The sequence below is a fragment of the Hylobates moloch genome, unplaced genomic scaffold (assembly GCF_009828535.3).
Source record: "Hylobates moloch isolate HMO894 unplaced genomic scaffold, HMol_V3 SCAFFOLD_22, whole genome shotgun sequence".
NCBI classification, from domain to species: Eukaryota; Metazoa; Chordata; class Mammalia; order Primates; family Hylobatidae; genus Hylobates; species Hylobates moloch.
The window spans coordinates 27,008,494-27,023,783 of record NW_026652297.1 but is presented as its reverse complement, the minus strand read 5'-3'; the positions used below and the strand labels follow the sequence as shown (position 1 = coordinate 27,023,783).

General features: G+C 51.7%; 1 protein-coding gene across 4 annotated transcripts in view; it reads right to left on the bottom strand.

Annotated features, from left to right (window-relative positions):
- Positions 1–15,290, bottom strand: part of BMP1 (bone morphogenetic protein 1) — a 48,144-nt gene that overhangs the window by 13,649 nt on the left and 19,205 nt on the right. For 3 of the 4 annotated variants that reach the window (XM_032144365.2, XM_032144367.2, XM_058433586.1), the window contains exons 9-15: positions 6,644–6,746; positions 4,624–4,740; positions 4,208–4,353; positions 3,879–4,074; positions 3,129–3,254; positions 1,868–2,028; positions 1,288–1,468 (exon numbers count right to left, since the gene is read on the bottom strand). In XM_032144365.2, the coding sequence (XP_032000256.1) occupies positions 1,288–1,468; positions 1,868–2,028; positions 3,129–3,254; positions 3,879–4,074; positions 4,208–4,353; positions 4,624–4,740; positions 6,644–6,746 (1,030 nt within the window). The remainder of the gene's footprint in view (positions 1–1,287; positions 1,469–1,867; positions 2,029–3,128; positions 3,255–3,878; positions 4,075–4,207; positions 4,354–4,623; positions 4,741–6,643; positions 6,747–15,290) is intronic. The other variant, XM_032144366.2, reaches the window with a different exon arrangement.

Below are 15,290 nucleotides of genomic sequence, written 5' to 3'. Positions count from 1 at the left end.
CTTGAGGATGCAGGACCCTGGGCGAAGGAGGGGAGAAGGAAGGCAGCATGGACTCGGCCGTGGGCATCCTGCCTTCCTGCCTATCCCCTGCCCCAGCCCAGCAGGCAGGCCAGGAGTGAGGATCCATGGGCCTGCTCCAGCCAGACCCTGACCTCCCTGTCTCCCCTGCTCAACTCCACTCCTGCCCTTCACTGCATGGGCCTGGGTCCTGTTACCTGTGGAGACTACCAGCTACCTTACGGCCTCAGCCCAGGGTGAAGGGCTGAGTGATTCACAAAGAAGGGGAGATCTCCTGGACCCCGAGGATCAGCTCAGAGAGGCTGGGCCAGGGGCTGCTGATCACCATTGAGACCACCCGAAGATGGGGCCATCAAAGGCTCAAATGAGGCCAAGTGACTGGAGCCCAGGCCTTAGGTGGGGCAGCTGTCAATCAACATGTGCTAATTGGATCTGAGTTCCCACCTACCGGCTCAGGGGAGCTCCAAGGCTTTGGTATTGAAGGAAGCAGGTGACTCATCCTTCTCCTTTTTAAAAAACTTTTTAGAAACAGGGTCTGGAGTGAGTGACAAGATCATCATTCACTGCAGCCTCAAACTCCTGGGCTCAAGCAATCCTCCTACCTCAGCCTCCTAAGTAGTTGAGACTACAGGCACACACGACGACACTCTGCTAATTTTAAACTTTTTTATACAGATGGGGTCTCACTATGTTGTTTAGGCTGGTCTTGAACTCCTGGCCTCAAGTGATCCTCCTGCCTCGGCCTTCCTGAGTGCTGGGATTATAGGCATGAGTCACCGCGCCCGGCCAAGACTCATCTTTCTGAAGGCCCCAGAGTGAACCTATTTGGCGTGTGCAGGGTCTGATTAGAAGTCCGCCACTGCCAGAGACTCTGCCCCATACAGTCCAAGGCAAACACCTGCCTCTCCTCCATCTACCCATGTTCTTGAACTGCCTGTTCCTAGGACGTGCCCTCTCCCAGGCCTTGGCTTGCACAGCTCCTGACATCTGGAATACCCCTTCTTCACTTCTGGGTGTTGATTTCTGAATGCTTATGTTCTGCCCATCCTCAGGCCCCAGTCATTACAGTCCTGAGGGCTCAGGAATAATGGGATTTGGATACTGGAAGGGCTGGCTTGATGGGAGAATGAAGTGGTGGGGAGCAGGGGGCAGACTCTGCCTGCCTGGCATCAGGGAGGGCTGGGGAGTACGGGGGTGCAGGGGCAGGGAGAAAGGGAGCCCTGTTCTCCGAGGAGAGGCAGGGCTAGGAGCTGGGCAGTCCAGGGATACCTGAGAAGAAGTGGGCCTTGAAGCCCTTTTTGGACACGGTGTTGTCGGACTTGAACTCGACGCGCATGTTGTTGTACTGGGAGGTGATGACCTCAGGCTTCTCAGAACCACAGAACTTGCCATGCAGCTTGGAGTCGGCTGTGAGTCCACTGCGCACCTCCACGAAGTCGTACTTGCACACCTGCAGGGAAGCCCAGCTCCAGGCCCGCCTCCTCCAGGAAGCCTCTCTTGACTACTCCTGCCCTCGGGAAGCTCTCTGTTCTGCACATCCTTTAGCCTTGACTTAGCTACACCCCCTCACTGGATCCTCCTGTGCTCCCCAAGCCAGCCCTAAGCCTTCCCTTGCTCCGCACGCCTCCCTAACTCAATGTCCTTCCTCCCACTTGCTACATGTCCCCCCACCCCCTTTGGTGCCCTCCCTGCTGGGCCTCCTGTGCTTCCTGAGAGGGGAGCAGTCTCTCCTCGACATTCGCAGAGTGTTTCTGCCGGGCCCCCTCTCGGAGGACAGGAAGCAGGCACTGAGCTGAATGCCCACGCCTCATAGCTTCCTGCCCCACCTCAGTCCCCGGTGGGCACTTACATCATTGCCCTCTGTCTCAAAGAAGTCAAACTGCAGGGAGATACGGTACTGGGTGGGGGCCACCAGCTGCCAGATGCAGTTCTTGTTGGGGGGGTACTCCTTGGGCCAGCCCGGGCTGGTGATGGAGCCGTTGAGCTTGGTGAGGAATCCGCCACAGGCAGCTGCGGGGACAAGGAAGGTGGCATCATCTGCGGGGACCCCCTGCCATGGGGAAGGGCTGAGATGTGGGCTGGGATGCAGTAAGGAGAAGATGGGGAGCCTGTGGACTCCCCAAGGCTCAGGGACCTGTGTCTGGTCCCTCTGGGGCGGATGGGAGAAGGCAGGGTGGCCTGGGTGTCTTCAGGGGTAAGCCTGTAGGGAGGAGTGGGGGAGCTAAGGGGTCATAAGTGTGGCCATTTCTATCTTCTCTGCAAATGAACAGGCCAAGGATCTGCCAAGAGGGAGTGAGGGGGAATAAGGGGCTCAGGGAAAGCAGTTCAGGGAGGGGCAGTCCTGGGAGGTGCCGGAAAGGGAGAGCTCAGGGGCACGGCAAGATCGGCCTAGTGAGCCGGAGCCATTAGCCTCGGAGTGCTGTCCCCAGCAACTCGGGGCCATGCGTGGAGAGGCGGAAACAGTGCCTGTCCCACAACAGGGGTTTCCCAACCTGTAGATCATATCACCGTGGTGGGTGGTGATATCAATTAGCAAGTCAAGGTGGTCAATTACAAAAAAAAAACCCCAAAACACCCCAAGAATGAAAAAACAAAACAAACCCAAAGCCAGAATGCAGCCAATGGCGGGACAGTGTGCTCCCGGGGTTGCAATGTGACATGTGTTTCTTATCCATAAGCTATGAAAAGAGTGTTGGGGTATCCGTCTAGCTTTTCCAAGAAGGGGTCTGTCCAAGGGCATAAGAAATCTTGGCAGTGACTCAAGCCTGTGATCCCAGCACTTTGGGAGGCCGAGGCAGGAGGACTACTTGAGGCCAGGAGTTTGAGACTAGCCTCGGCAACAAAGTAAGACCTCATCTCTACAAAAAATTTTTTAAAATTAGCCAGGCAAGGTGGTGTGTGCCTGTAGTCCCAGCTACTTGGGAGGCTAAGGTGGGAGGATTGCTTGAGCCCAGGAATGGGAGGCTGTGGTGAACTAAGATTGAGCCACTGTACTTCCAGCCTGGGTGACAGAGCAAGAGCCTGTCTAAAAAAAAAAAAAAAAAAAAATTCTGGGCAGGTGGGCTGGTGCCAGGGAGAGAACAGGGTCGGAGGCAGTCGGGGGCACTCACCCTCACAGCGGCGCTTGTCTGGGGCCAGCTCGTACCCGGGGTCACAGCTGCACTTGTAGCTGCCCAGGGTGTTGAGGCATCGCTGCTCACAGCCCCCGCGGTTGGGCCGAGAGCACTCGTCCACCTCTGTGGTGGGAAGGAAAGGGTGTCACAGACTCCAGGCAGGGTCCTGGTCCCTCTTCCCACCTCTGCTTGGGGGTCAAGTCCAGGGTCCCTCATGCTTCTTATGACCACCTCTCACCCCCATTCAAGGGAAGAAGTTGGCTGTGAGCCTCACTTGTCCACTCAGCCCCAAGACCCACCCAACTCCCCAATGGCTGGAACCCCACAGAGCCTTCCTTCGGAACACACGGACTGGGTTGGTGTCTCTCACATGCTGTTCCCTGACTAAGGACCCCTCTTTCATTTCTCCTTCAATCCTTATGTGAAGCCTGTGGTGGAGGGACTGTTACTGTGCCCATTTTACAGATGAGAAACTGAGGTTCAGGGAAAATACCCTGCCCAAGGTCATATAGGTGAAAAAAACCTCCAACTGCCTTTTTTCCTCCCTGAATCATACAGCAGGTCCTGCCTCTAATCCACATTGGGGGACCTCTTCTCCCCAGGTAGTCCAGAGCTCCTTAAGGGCACAGCCCCGGGGTCTCACTGGCATCCATATGCCTCCTGGAGTCTCCGTGTTGAATGAGTGAGTGAAGAAGGAATGAAGGTCACGAGGCACCTTGGAGCAGGGGAGAGTAAGACAGGAGGCACCTTTGAAAAAGTTGACGGCAAAGCCCGCTTTGTTAATGGACCCATCAGAGACGAACTTGAGCCAGAGGCGGCTGGATGTGCTCTTGATGTCATCAGGCTTCTCGTAGCCACAGTAGCGCCCGATGAGGGTGCTGCTCTCACTGTGCCCATCGCGTACCTCCAGATAGTCGTAGGCACAGCTGTCATGGCGCTCAATCTAGGGGTCGAGGCTTCATCAGTGGAAGGGACTCTGGCTGCCAGAGACCCACCCCTGGGAGCCCAAAGAGATGCAGCTGTCCCAGGGAGCGACTGCAGGATTCAAATGTCAGATCACAGGGCCACTGACCTACCTCAAAGGACTGGAACGTGAGGCCCACGTGGAAGCCCTCAGACACCTGGATCCGCCAGATGCAGACCTTGCTGGGCCGGTAATCGTCTGGGTAGTTGGGCGATTGAATGTGGCCATAGTCCTTTTTCACATCACCCCCGCAGATGGCTGTGGGGACACGGGATGGGGTGGGAAGGGGTGGTGAGTCAGCATGCTCTGCCCTGCTAGGGAGCTCTTTTCCCCACTCCTCCAGTCCCTCCCATGTCCCCCAACTTTTCAGTTCCCCACCAAACCCCCAGTCCCAGGCAATCCCATCATTCTCTCTGCTTCTTCCCTTGGGAACCCACAATCTTGCCCCTCAGGTGCCAGGAGGGAGTTGTTCTACGACGCCCAGAGACCTCCTATCTGACTCCTCCCGCCCGCCGCCTTCCTCAGTACCTTCGTAGACTGCAAAGAAGCCCTTTCCAACCCAATTGCTGCTGCTGCGGAATTCAACCCAGAGGCGGCTGTCAGTGGAGACGATAGGCTCCGGGAGTTTGGACCCGCAGAAGCGGCCTGCACAGACAGTGTGGATGGAAGAGCGGTGAACCCTGAGGACACCCTGTACAGAGGCCCCGCCTCTCCAGGAGGCTTCGGTGCTTGGGCCTTGATCTGTGGCCACCCTACTTCACACATTCCCAAGACTGTACACCCTCCGGTTGGCTTCTGTCTGGTCCAAGGTCCAATTTGGCTTAGGAGAGCCAGAGACCACTTGAGGGATAGGATATGAGTCTATTTCTAGGAGGAAAGATAGATCTTTATTTTTCATTTTATCTTATTTTATTTTTTTGAGATGGAGTCTCGCACTGTCACCCAGGCTGGAGTGCAGTGGCGCGATCTCGGCTCACTGCAACCTCTGCCTCCTGGGTTCAAGCAATTCTCCTGCCTCGGCCTCCCAAGTAGCTGGGGCTACAGGCATCTGCCACCACACTCAGCTAATTTTCATATTTTTAGTAGAGATGAGGTTTTGCCATATTGGCCAGGCTGGTCTCAAACTCCTGACCTCAGGTGATCCACCCACCTTGGCCTCCCAGAGTGCTGGGATTTCAGGTGTGAGCCACCATGCCCGGCCAAGGTAGATCTTTATAATGTCCAACTATACATGTGTTCTATTTACCTTTCTAAAGAGCATACTACCATCATTATTTACCTTTTCTTATTTGGTCTCTATGCAAAGAAGAGACCAAATAAGAAATAAAATCGGAAATATAATCAGAAATAAACATGGCTTTCTTTACACATTACAAACTGCCCTCACAAACATGTTTTTATTTGGTCAAATGCAAAGGATGCCCCAGGACCCTAAATAAATCACAGAATCTGGGGACTAGGTCACAAAATGTCCACTTTGAAACAAAAATGAATAAGAATCAACATAAGTGAATGAGGTCGGCCATCTGTGGAATTCTTTGTAGTCAAGAATCAACTAGGAATGAGTTGTGTGTTCCTAATAAGGCCGGTGTTTCCCAACATTCAGCAAGGGACAGAGGGTGCTGGCCCAGGAATGTAAGTTATGAAAAAGAAACTCCCATCTTGGAAAAACACTAACACGTCTGCGAGAGGAAGTGCTGTTAAGGACAGCTGCTTTGAGTGACCAAAAAGAAATATTTAAATATCGGAAACTGGGGGGAAAATAGAGGTGAGCAAGATCCGTCTGGCTGTTTTAGGCATAGGCTGAGGAGAAGAGGTTCTGTTGCCAAAAGTGGTCCTGAGCTCCTTACCATCACGTCCAGCTAGGAGGAGATTCACACAGCTCCTCGGGCTTGCTGCAAATACCCTCTAGGATCACCTGCCTCCCTTTGCCCTAATTCTAGGTTCATTAAAGCACCTTCTGTTCTGTGCTTCTGACCCACTTACTCCCACTGACTCACCTCCTGCCCCCTACCCTCCTCGGGACAAAGTATCCTATGCAAACAAGGTCGGGCCACGGCGCCCAGTGTGCAGCCCTCGGCAGTGAGTTAGGAGATGGGCTGGCAGGTTATGATGACTCTCTTTTGAGCCAGGCTGCACTGTGGGCACTCAAAAACCAGAAGGGCAGACAGAAAAAAATAGCGGAGCCTCTGAAAGTGCCCAGATGAGGAAGAGAGCCTGGGGCCATGGGGATGCGCAGAACAGCCTGTCTCTCTCAGTCAATTCCGATGACTCCTTGCACCCGTAGGGTGACAGCCAACTTCACAGGGAGGCCCAGAAGCCTGCACTGGGGACTCTGAAGTCCAGATCGAGGTCAGGACTTGCCTAAAGTCACGCAGCAAGTGAGTAATGCAGCTCTCTGGGACTAATGATGCCAGGACTCCTGGCTCCCACAACAGGATGTCATCCCTGGCCAGTGTTGGGCCCTGGAGGGGGATGAAGAGTGTGATGAGGGTGGTTCAGAGAGGGAATCAGCATGGAGGCGGCAGGGGGTGGCTGGTGCCATTACCTCGGAGGGACGCCTTCCTCCAAAAGCCATCTCGGACCTCCACGTAGTCGTACCAGCACAGGCGGCTGCGGTACAGGTCCAGGGACGTGAAGTTCAGGATGATCTAGGGCAACAGGGGAGGAAGAGGGTTAAGCTGTCCCGAACGTTGCACAGGCCCTCTGCCAGCCCCATGATGACCACTGCCCACCTTACGCGAGGCAGGTCCCCACGGGTGAGAGTTAAGGGGCTCCCAAAAGGAGCTCCCGGCACAGAACCGGCCCTCCTCCACAGTTATCTGCGTATGGTCAGCTTTCTTCCCAGAAGGCCCAGGAGGAAAAGGAGCCGTCACTTTGGGTAGAACCCCTGGCTCCAGCTCTCTTCATAGTCAATTAGATAACACAACCTATAATACCTCCAAGAGGAACTGGTCTCTACAGTGGCAGGAAGGGCCAAGGGCTGCATGAGGGTACTGGGGGGTCTGAAGTAGGGACGAAGGGTCCCAAGAGGAGAGGCAAGGGGTAAGAAGGGCTGAGTCACCAATCATCACTTTTTTTTTTGTCAGGGTCTTGCTTTGTCGCCCAGGCTGGAGTGCAATGGTACAATCACAGCTCACTGCAGCCTCCACCTCCCAGGCTCAAGCCATCCTCCGACCTGAGCCTCCCAAAGTGCTGGGATTACAGGAGTTCGTCACTGCGCCTGGCCCCATCATCATTTATTGAGTGCTGATTCTGGACAGGGGGACACACTAACTGCTGAAAGGACACCAGATCTGAATCCATCCCTGTCCTCAAGAAGCTCCAGGCTTAGGGAGGGATGAGACATACGCATGAGAAAGCTCAGACCCCAGTCACAACAGCCTGGGTGTGAATCTCCACTCTGCATTTCCTGCTGTGAGTCATCAAGCAAACCATGCAACCTCTGAGCCTCTGCTATGTCCTGCGTGCAATGGGGAGAAGAGTCCGTACCCTGACATCACACTTCCAAGGCACAGGCACTGTCTGTCCTGAGCCCCTCATTTCAGGCTTCGAGCTCAGGAAACGCTCGCTCGCTACTGGAGGAATGTTACATCTTGGTGAGTACCAATCCTCCTTAGCAGGTGGACATTTTAACAGGTAGAGAATTTAATGATTTCCCTCCACTTCCGGGGGAAAACCACTTCCTTGGTAGGTTCCAGAGTGGGCCCAAAGCCTGCCGTGTATTCAGAGTTCCAACAAGTAGGGATTCCAGGGATGTGTTCACTGTGACCTGCGAGGCCAGTGCAGCGGACTCTCAATGGTCTCAGGAGTCTCCCGCTCTGGGAGAGCTGGGTTCTCCGCTAGAGAAGGGGAGAGTCTGCTTCCCTTGTACCTTCTTGGAGAGTTAGAGGCAGAGTGGAGGCCAGGATGAAAAAGATTCCATGGTGGGCACTGGCAATTGCTGTCCGTAGCCAGGGTCAACTGGCTAGTCGGGGAGGAGCTCCTGGCTCCTGGTCACTCTGACATGTGCCCTATCAGAATACCTAGTGATTCCAATATCTGCCTAGAGGACCTTTCCCACTTCTTGGCTGCTCAGTTCTGCAACCTCCTCTCTTGACCTCTCTATACCTTCTCGGCCACACACCAACATGTCACACCGTGCAGGCCGGCTTCATCGAGAATTGTCTGCCCCTTCATAATCTCAGCTTCAAGGGCCCCACTCTCCATTCAGTTCCCAGTCTTTCTGTCAGTTCTCATCACTGCGACCTTCAACCCACTGCACCCAGGGCAATGCCACTGCCGGTCACCCCCATCTACTCTCTCTCCTTACCCAGCTTAGCTCCACAGCCCATCCCTTTTCTTCTATTCTTTTTAAAAATTCATACACGAGTTTAACTATATTTATTTGGGGGACCTTTTATTAATTGTGGTATTCTGTGATATAATTGAGTAAGATGTTTTTGAAAAGCACACTATAGGCCAAGCGCGGTAGTTCACTCCTGTAATCCCAACACAGTGGGAGGCCAAGGCAGGTGAATCACTTGAGGTCAGGCGTTCAAGACCAGCCTGGCCAACATGGTGAAACCTCATCTCTACTAAAAATACAAAAAAAATTAGGCAGGTGTGATGGTGGGCACCTGTAATCCTAGCTACTCGGTAGGCTGAGGCAGGAGAATTGCTTGAACCTGGGAGGCAAAGGTTGCAGTGAGCCTAGATCGTGCCACTGCACTCCAGCCTGGGCGACAGAGGAAGACTCTGTCTCAAAAAGAATATAAAATAAAATAAAGAAAAGCACACTATATATTACTCTTGGTTATTATTATCATCATCAAAAGTTATTGTTACTATTAGAAGTCCTGGCATTTTGAAACTCTCAAGATGCAAGTCCGTTCTAGCTCTTGCAAGGGAGTAGATGGCGTCTCATTACCAAATGTGGACCAGACATGGTAGCTCACACCTGTCACTGAACACTTTGGGAGGCTGAGGCAAGGGGATCACTTGAGTCCATGAGTGTGAGACCAGCCTGGGCAACATAGTGAGACCCCCATCTTTAGAAAAATTAAAAAATTAGCCAGCTATGGTGGCATGTGTCTGTAGTTCCAGCTACTAGGAAGGCTGAAGTGGGAGGATCACCTGAGCCTAGGAGGCTGAGGCTTCAGTGAGCCGGGATTGCACTGGCTCACTGAATGGAAATTTGGTTTTATTATTTATACATAATATATAATACATAATATATAAGATATATATGTATATGTATGTGTGTGTGTATGTGTGTGTGTGTGTGTGTGTGTGTGTGTGTGTGTGTGTATCTCCATCAGTAGAGACCTGCAGGGGGCAACTGAATAATTAAATTGAGAGAAATCAACACAATAGTATTCTAAGCAGCCATTGACTGAGTGCTGGCATGGAACAGCGACCACAATTCATTGCTGAGTGCAAGGTATGTTGCAAAAGCCCATATACGTGTGCATACAATTCCTTTTTGTCTTGTATATATATACATACATATATACACATCCATGCTTACATGCACATATATACCTAGAAGGGTCTGGAAGGAGACACCAGAAAGTGTTACCAATGCTTAGTCACCTCTGACGAGTGGGATCTGGAGGGTCAAGGGGAGAAAATTCACTTGTTATTTTAGGCATTTCTAGACTGTTCAAAAAGTTTACTGTGTGCATATGTTATTTGTATATCTAACAAACAACAAAAACAAGAGTTGCTGGGTGGAAGAAGGGATGCAGAGAGCCGAGTGAGGGCGCTCTGGCTCCTGACACACCCTCCGTCACTCCTCCACGTGGCCTCCCTGCGCCTGCCAAGCAGTTCTGCTCAGCAGCTGTGCTGAGGACAAGCGCCCGCTTTCCTTCATCCTTAGAAGCAGCCTTGGCTGTGTCTGGGGAGGATGATGTCAAAGCTGCTGAGGACGAAACCACGCCCAGCCGGCAGAACCCCAGAGGGCCCACCCGAGACCTCCAAAGAAGCAGGAGGAACCAGGGGTCACACCACTCAGGAGGAAGAAACCTGCATTGGCCAAGAGAGGCATCCTACAGAGAGGCCCAGTGATGGCTATATTGAGACCGGAGGTGTCAAATTAAGAGTTGTTCTGGCTTCTGTCGTGTGGAAACAGCTGTGCTCTGGTGGCAAGGGCAATGCCCTTTGCCAGAGAAAACCTGGCCAGCCCCGCCGCTTCCGGCTGGTGACTTGGGCCTGTGGCTCAGCTTCCTTAAGGCTCAGTGTTTTTGTCTGAAATTGAGATGGGGCCGGGTGCGGTGGCTCATGCCGGTAATCCCAGTACTTTGGGTGACTGAGGTGGGAGGATCGCTTGAGCTCAGGAGTTTGAGACCAGCCTGAGCAACACAGTGAGTCCCCATCTCTGCAAAAAAATTGAAAAATTTGCCGGGCATGATGGTGCATGGCAGTGGTCCCAGCTACTCGGGAGGTGGAGGTGGGAGGATCACCTGAGCCACGGAGGTCCAGGCTGGAATGAGCCGTGATCACACCACTGGGCAACAGAGCAACTCTGTCTCAGAAAAAAAAAACAAAACCCCAAACTGGAAATGATTATAATGGCTCCGCTGGGGAGTTGGGAGGATTCAATGAGATATGGGGTGCAGAGTCTCCTGGTGCACCCCGAATATAGGAAATACTCCTCATGCTTGCTGCATGCTGGCAGGGGAGAAGTAATAGGACACCTCTCTTCAGGCCACAATGTGCCAGTTAAACATGTTGCCCCTTGGCGACTCACTGTCTGGCTTCAATCTGACTTTGCTGCATGATCTTTAGGCCCATCAACCAGTTCCTCTGTGCCTCTGTGTCCTTATTTATAAGAGGGTAATGATGATACTATCTGCCTCCCAGGACTTAGGGGAGTTCAATTCATATATGTGTAAAATTTACAAGTGCCCAACACACAGTAAGCACTCAATAAATGTTAACTTTGCTAGTAGAATGAAGTTTGCTTAAGATTTTTTGGTATTTGGAATGGTTCAGACTAGAATCCTGGAATTAGAGAGAAATAGCGTCCCTAGGGAAGTGGACCAGGATTTCCTCATTTAAAAAGATTAGGGGCTGGGGGCTGGGCGCGGTGGCTCACGCCTGTAATTCCAGCACTTTGGGAGGCCGAGGTGGGCGGATCACGAGGCCAGGAGATTGAGACCATCTGGGCTAACACAGTGAAACCCTGTCTCTACTAAAAATACAAAAAAAAAAAAAAAAAAAAAAAATTAGCTGGGCATGGTGGCGGGCGCCTGTAGTCCCAGCTACTGAGGAGGCTGAGGCAGGAGAATGGCTGAACCCTGGAGGTGGAGCTTGCAGTGAGCCGAGATCATGCCACTGCACTCCAGCCCGGGCAACAGAGCAAGACTCCATCTCAAAATAAATAAATAAATAAATTAATTAAAATAAATAAAAGATTAGGGGCTGGCCTGGGCGTGGTGGCTCACGCCTGTAATCCCAACACTTTGGAAGGCCCAGGTGGGCAGATCACCTGACGTTAGGAGTTTGAGACTAGCCTGGCCAACATGACAAAACCCCATCTTTATTAAAAATATAAAAACCAGCCGGATGTGGTGGCACGTGCCAGTAGTCCCGGTTACTTGGGAGTCTGAGGCATGAGAATCACTTGAACCCGAGATGCAGAGTTTGCAGTGAGCTGCACTCCAGCCTGGGCAACAGAGTAAGACTCTGTCTCTAAAAAATAAAATAAAATAAAATAATTAAATAAAATTAAAAGATTAGAAATATGGGAAAGATAACAGCTAACACTGGTTGAGTTCTCACTATGTGATAGGTAGTACTCCAGGAACTTTATGTATATTAATTTGTTTAATCCTTATACCTTTATGAGGAGGAGAAGGTTTTAAGAAGGGAATCATGGTTAGCAGATCAAACTTGATAGTACCCCCTTGTGGTAGGTACTATTGCCAGGCTCATTTTATAGTTGGGGAAACAGGCCAGGCACGGGGGCTCGCGCCTGTAATCCCAGCACTTACGGAGGCTGAGGCAGGATCACCTGAGGTCAGGAGTTCAAGACCAGACTGGCCAACATGGCGAAACCCTGTCTCTACTAAAAATACAAAAATTAGCCAGACATGGTGGCACGTGCCTATAGTCCCATCTACTTGGGAGGCTGAGGCAGACGAATTGCTTGAACCCAGAGGTAGAGGTTGCAGTAAGCCGAGATCACGCCACTGCACTCCAGCCTGGGCAACAGAGTGAGACTCCATCTCAAAAAATATATATATAGATAGACGGGGAAACAAAGGCACAGAGAGGTTAAGCAACTTCCCAAAGACCACACAGCCAGTACATGGCACAGCTGTGAGTCAAACTCAGGCACTCTGGCTCTTAAAGTTACACCCTCCACCAATCCTCCACATGGCCTCCCTGGGCCTGCCAAGCAATTCTGCTCAGCAGCTGTGCTAAGGACGAGTGTCCATTTCCCCTTCATCCTCAGAGCCCCACATCCTTCAAGAAGCAGGAACTTAGGGTAGGATCCAGCACAGGCTTTGCAGAGAAGGGAGGGATCCCTTTGGCCTAGCTGGGGATGTGGAAGTCAGGGAAGGCATTAAGAATTTGGGTTGGGCCGGGCGTGGTGGCTCACACCTGTAATCCCGGCACTTTGGGAGGACGAGGTGGGCGGATCACCTGAGGTCAGGAGTCCGAGACCAGCCTGGCCAACATGGTGACACCCCGTCTCTACTAAAAATACAAAAATTAGCCGGGCGTGGTGGCAGGCGCCTGTAATCCCAGCTACTCGGGAGGCTGAGGCAGGAGAATCGCTTGAACCCGGGAGGTAGAGGTTACATTGAGCTGAGATCGTGTCATTGCACTCCAGCCTGGGGGACAAGAGCAAGACTTCGTCTAAAAAAAAAAAAAAAAAAAAGGAAAGATGGTGAAACCCTGTCTCTCCTAAAAATACAAAAATTAGCCAGGGGCGATGGCAGGTGCCTGTGATCCCAGCTTCTCAGGAGGCTGAGGCAGAAGAATTGCTTGAACCCGGGGGGCAGAGGTCGAGGTGAGCTGAGATCGTGCCACTGCACTCCAGCTTGGGCGACAGAGTGAGACTCAGTCTCAAAAAAAAAAAGAATTTGGGTTGGACCTTGAAGAACAGGTAGCCTATCAGGAGGCAGGGATGGGAATGAGGGCAGATATTGCCAGCTCCAAAAGTTCTTATCTTCTTGGCTCCTCTGCAAATGTTTAATCCGCTGACCGTGATTCCCTTCTTTTTTTTTTTTTTCCTTTTTGAGAGTGAGTCTTACTCTGTTGCCCAGGCTGGAATGCAGTAGCACAATCTTGGCTCACTGCAACCTCCACCTCCCGGGTTTGAGCAAGCGATTCTCCTGCCTCAGCCTCCTGAGTAGCTGGGACTACAGGCATGCACCACCACACCCAGCTAATTTTTGTGTTTTTAGTAGAAACAGGGTTTCCCCATGTTGGCCAGGCTGGTCTCAAACCCCTGACCTCCAGTGATCCACCCGCCTCGACCTCCCTAAGTGCTGGGATTACAGGTGTGAGTCACCGCACCCGGCCAATTCCCTTCTTAAAACCGTCTCCTCCTCATAAAGATTCTCCTCCGTTGCTTGGGAACCACTGTCAGTCCTCTCCATGCCATCTGCTAATTACATGAGTGTAGACTTGGGGGATCTGAAAAGAAGGCTTTCCAGGTGGCTCTTTTACTTCGACATACCCATGACAGGCAGAATCAATTGTATATGGCAAGATTTACCTATCATTCACATTTCTGGCAATAAGCTGAGAATTGGGAGGCAAATGAAAAACAACTTCTCCACAGCCAAAATAGATGGCAAAGTCCATCCACTAAAGCAGGCGGCATTATTTCAGGTTTACCTTTGAAGGACCATAGACTTTGGAGTCAGAAAGTCCTAGAACCGAATGCCAATTTCACCACTACTACTTGTGTAAACTTGGGTAGATTACTCAAGCGCTTGAAGCCTCCATTCTCTTGGCTGTACGGTAGGGATAATAGTACCTAGGTCGTAAAAGTGTTATAGGGAATAGCGAGGTCCGGCATGTAAGGTGCCTGATGCTCTCCGTGGTACATAATCATTAAACAATAGAGAGGCCATTAGTATTCTACCACACCAGGCTCTGCAGGCCCTTTCAATGTTCACGTCCCCAGGGTGTCACTTGGCTTTCCTTACAACTCTCCAATTTCATTCAGGACTGTGGCTAGTTTTTGCTTTGTGTATTTCTACAACCATGCGTTGATTAATCTGGAATTTTTATAGTTAGCCCTTTTCTCTTTCTGCGGCTCCAGGCAAGCTTCTGAAAAAAGGACAGGAGTCCTCTGGGAATTGCAGCGGGAGCAGCCCCAAGGCAGAGAGAGATGCTTTTGGGGCAAGGCCATGTGTGTCCACTAGAGAGACTAGTGTCAGCCCAGGCCAGCCAGGAAGAACAGGGAAGGAAGCTGATCCTAGCCCAATGCCATACCCCTGCCGATTGCAAAAACTCCTGGACACAGGCCGGGCGCGGTGGCTCACGCTTGTAATCCCAGCACTTTGGGAGGCCGAGGCGGGCGGATCACGAGGTCAGGAGATCGAGACCACAATGAAACCCCGTCTCTACTAAAAATACAAAAAATTAGCCGGGCGTGGTGGCGGGCGCCTGTAGTCCCAGCTACTCGGAGAGGCTGAGGCAGGAGAATGGCGTGAACCCGGGAGGCGGAGCTTGCAGTGAGCCGAGATTGCGCCACTGCACTCCAGCCTGGGCGACAGAGCGAGACTCCGTCTAAAAAAAAAAAAAAAAAACTCCTGGACAGGAAAGTAAGTAGCGTGCCACCTGACTCCGCTGCTCAGGGCCAGGGACCGTCTTGTGTGTCTGTACATCCCTGGTGGCTGGCCCAGTGCTGGGCACATAGTAGGCACACAGGTTTGCTGAAGAGCACTAAAGTAATTGTCGAAATGCAGCAGGGCTTTAGAACATACATAATATTGCAATCACCGACTCTTGTGTCATAATCCAATTTTGTGTAATTTTGGAGAAGTTACTAAATTTTTCCAAGCCTGGTTTCTCATATCCAAAACAGGGATAATGTTAGCATCTGGCCCATAATGTTGCTGTACGATAATGTTGGACATAACACACATAAAGAATTTAACATGGTCGGGCGCAGTGGCTCATGTCTGTAATCCCAGCACTTTGGGAGGCCGAGGCAGGCGAATCACCTGAGGTCGGGAGTTCGAGACCAG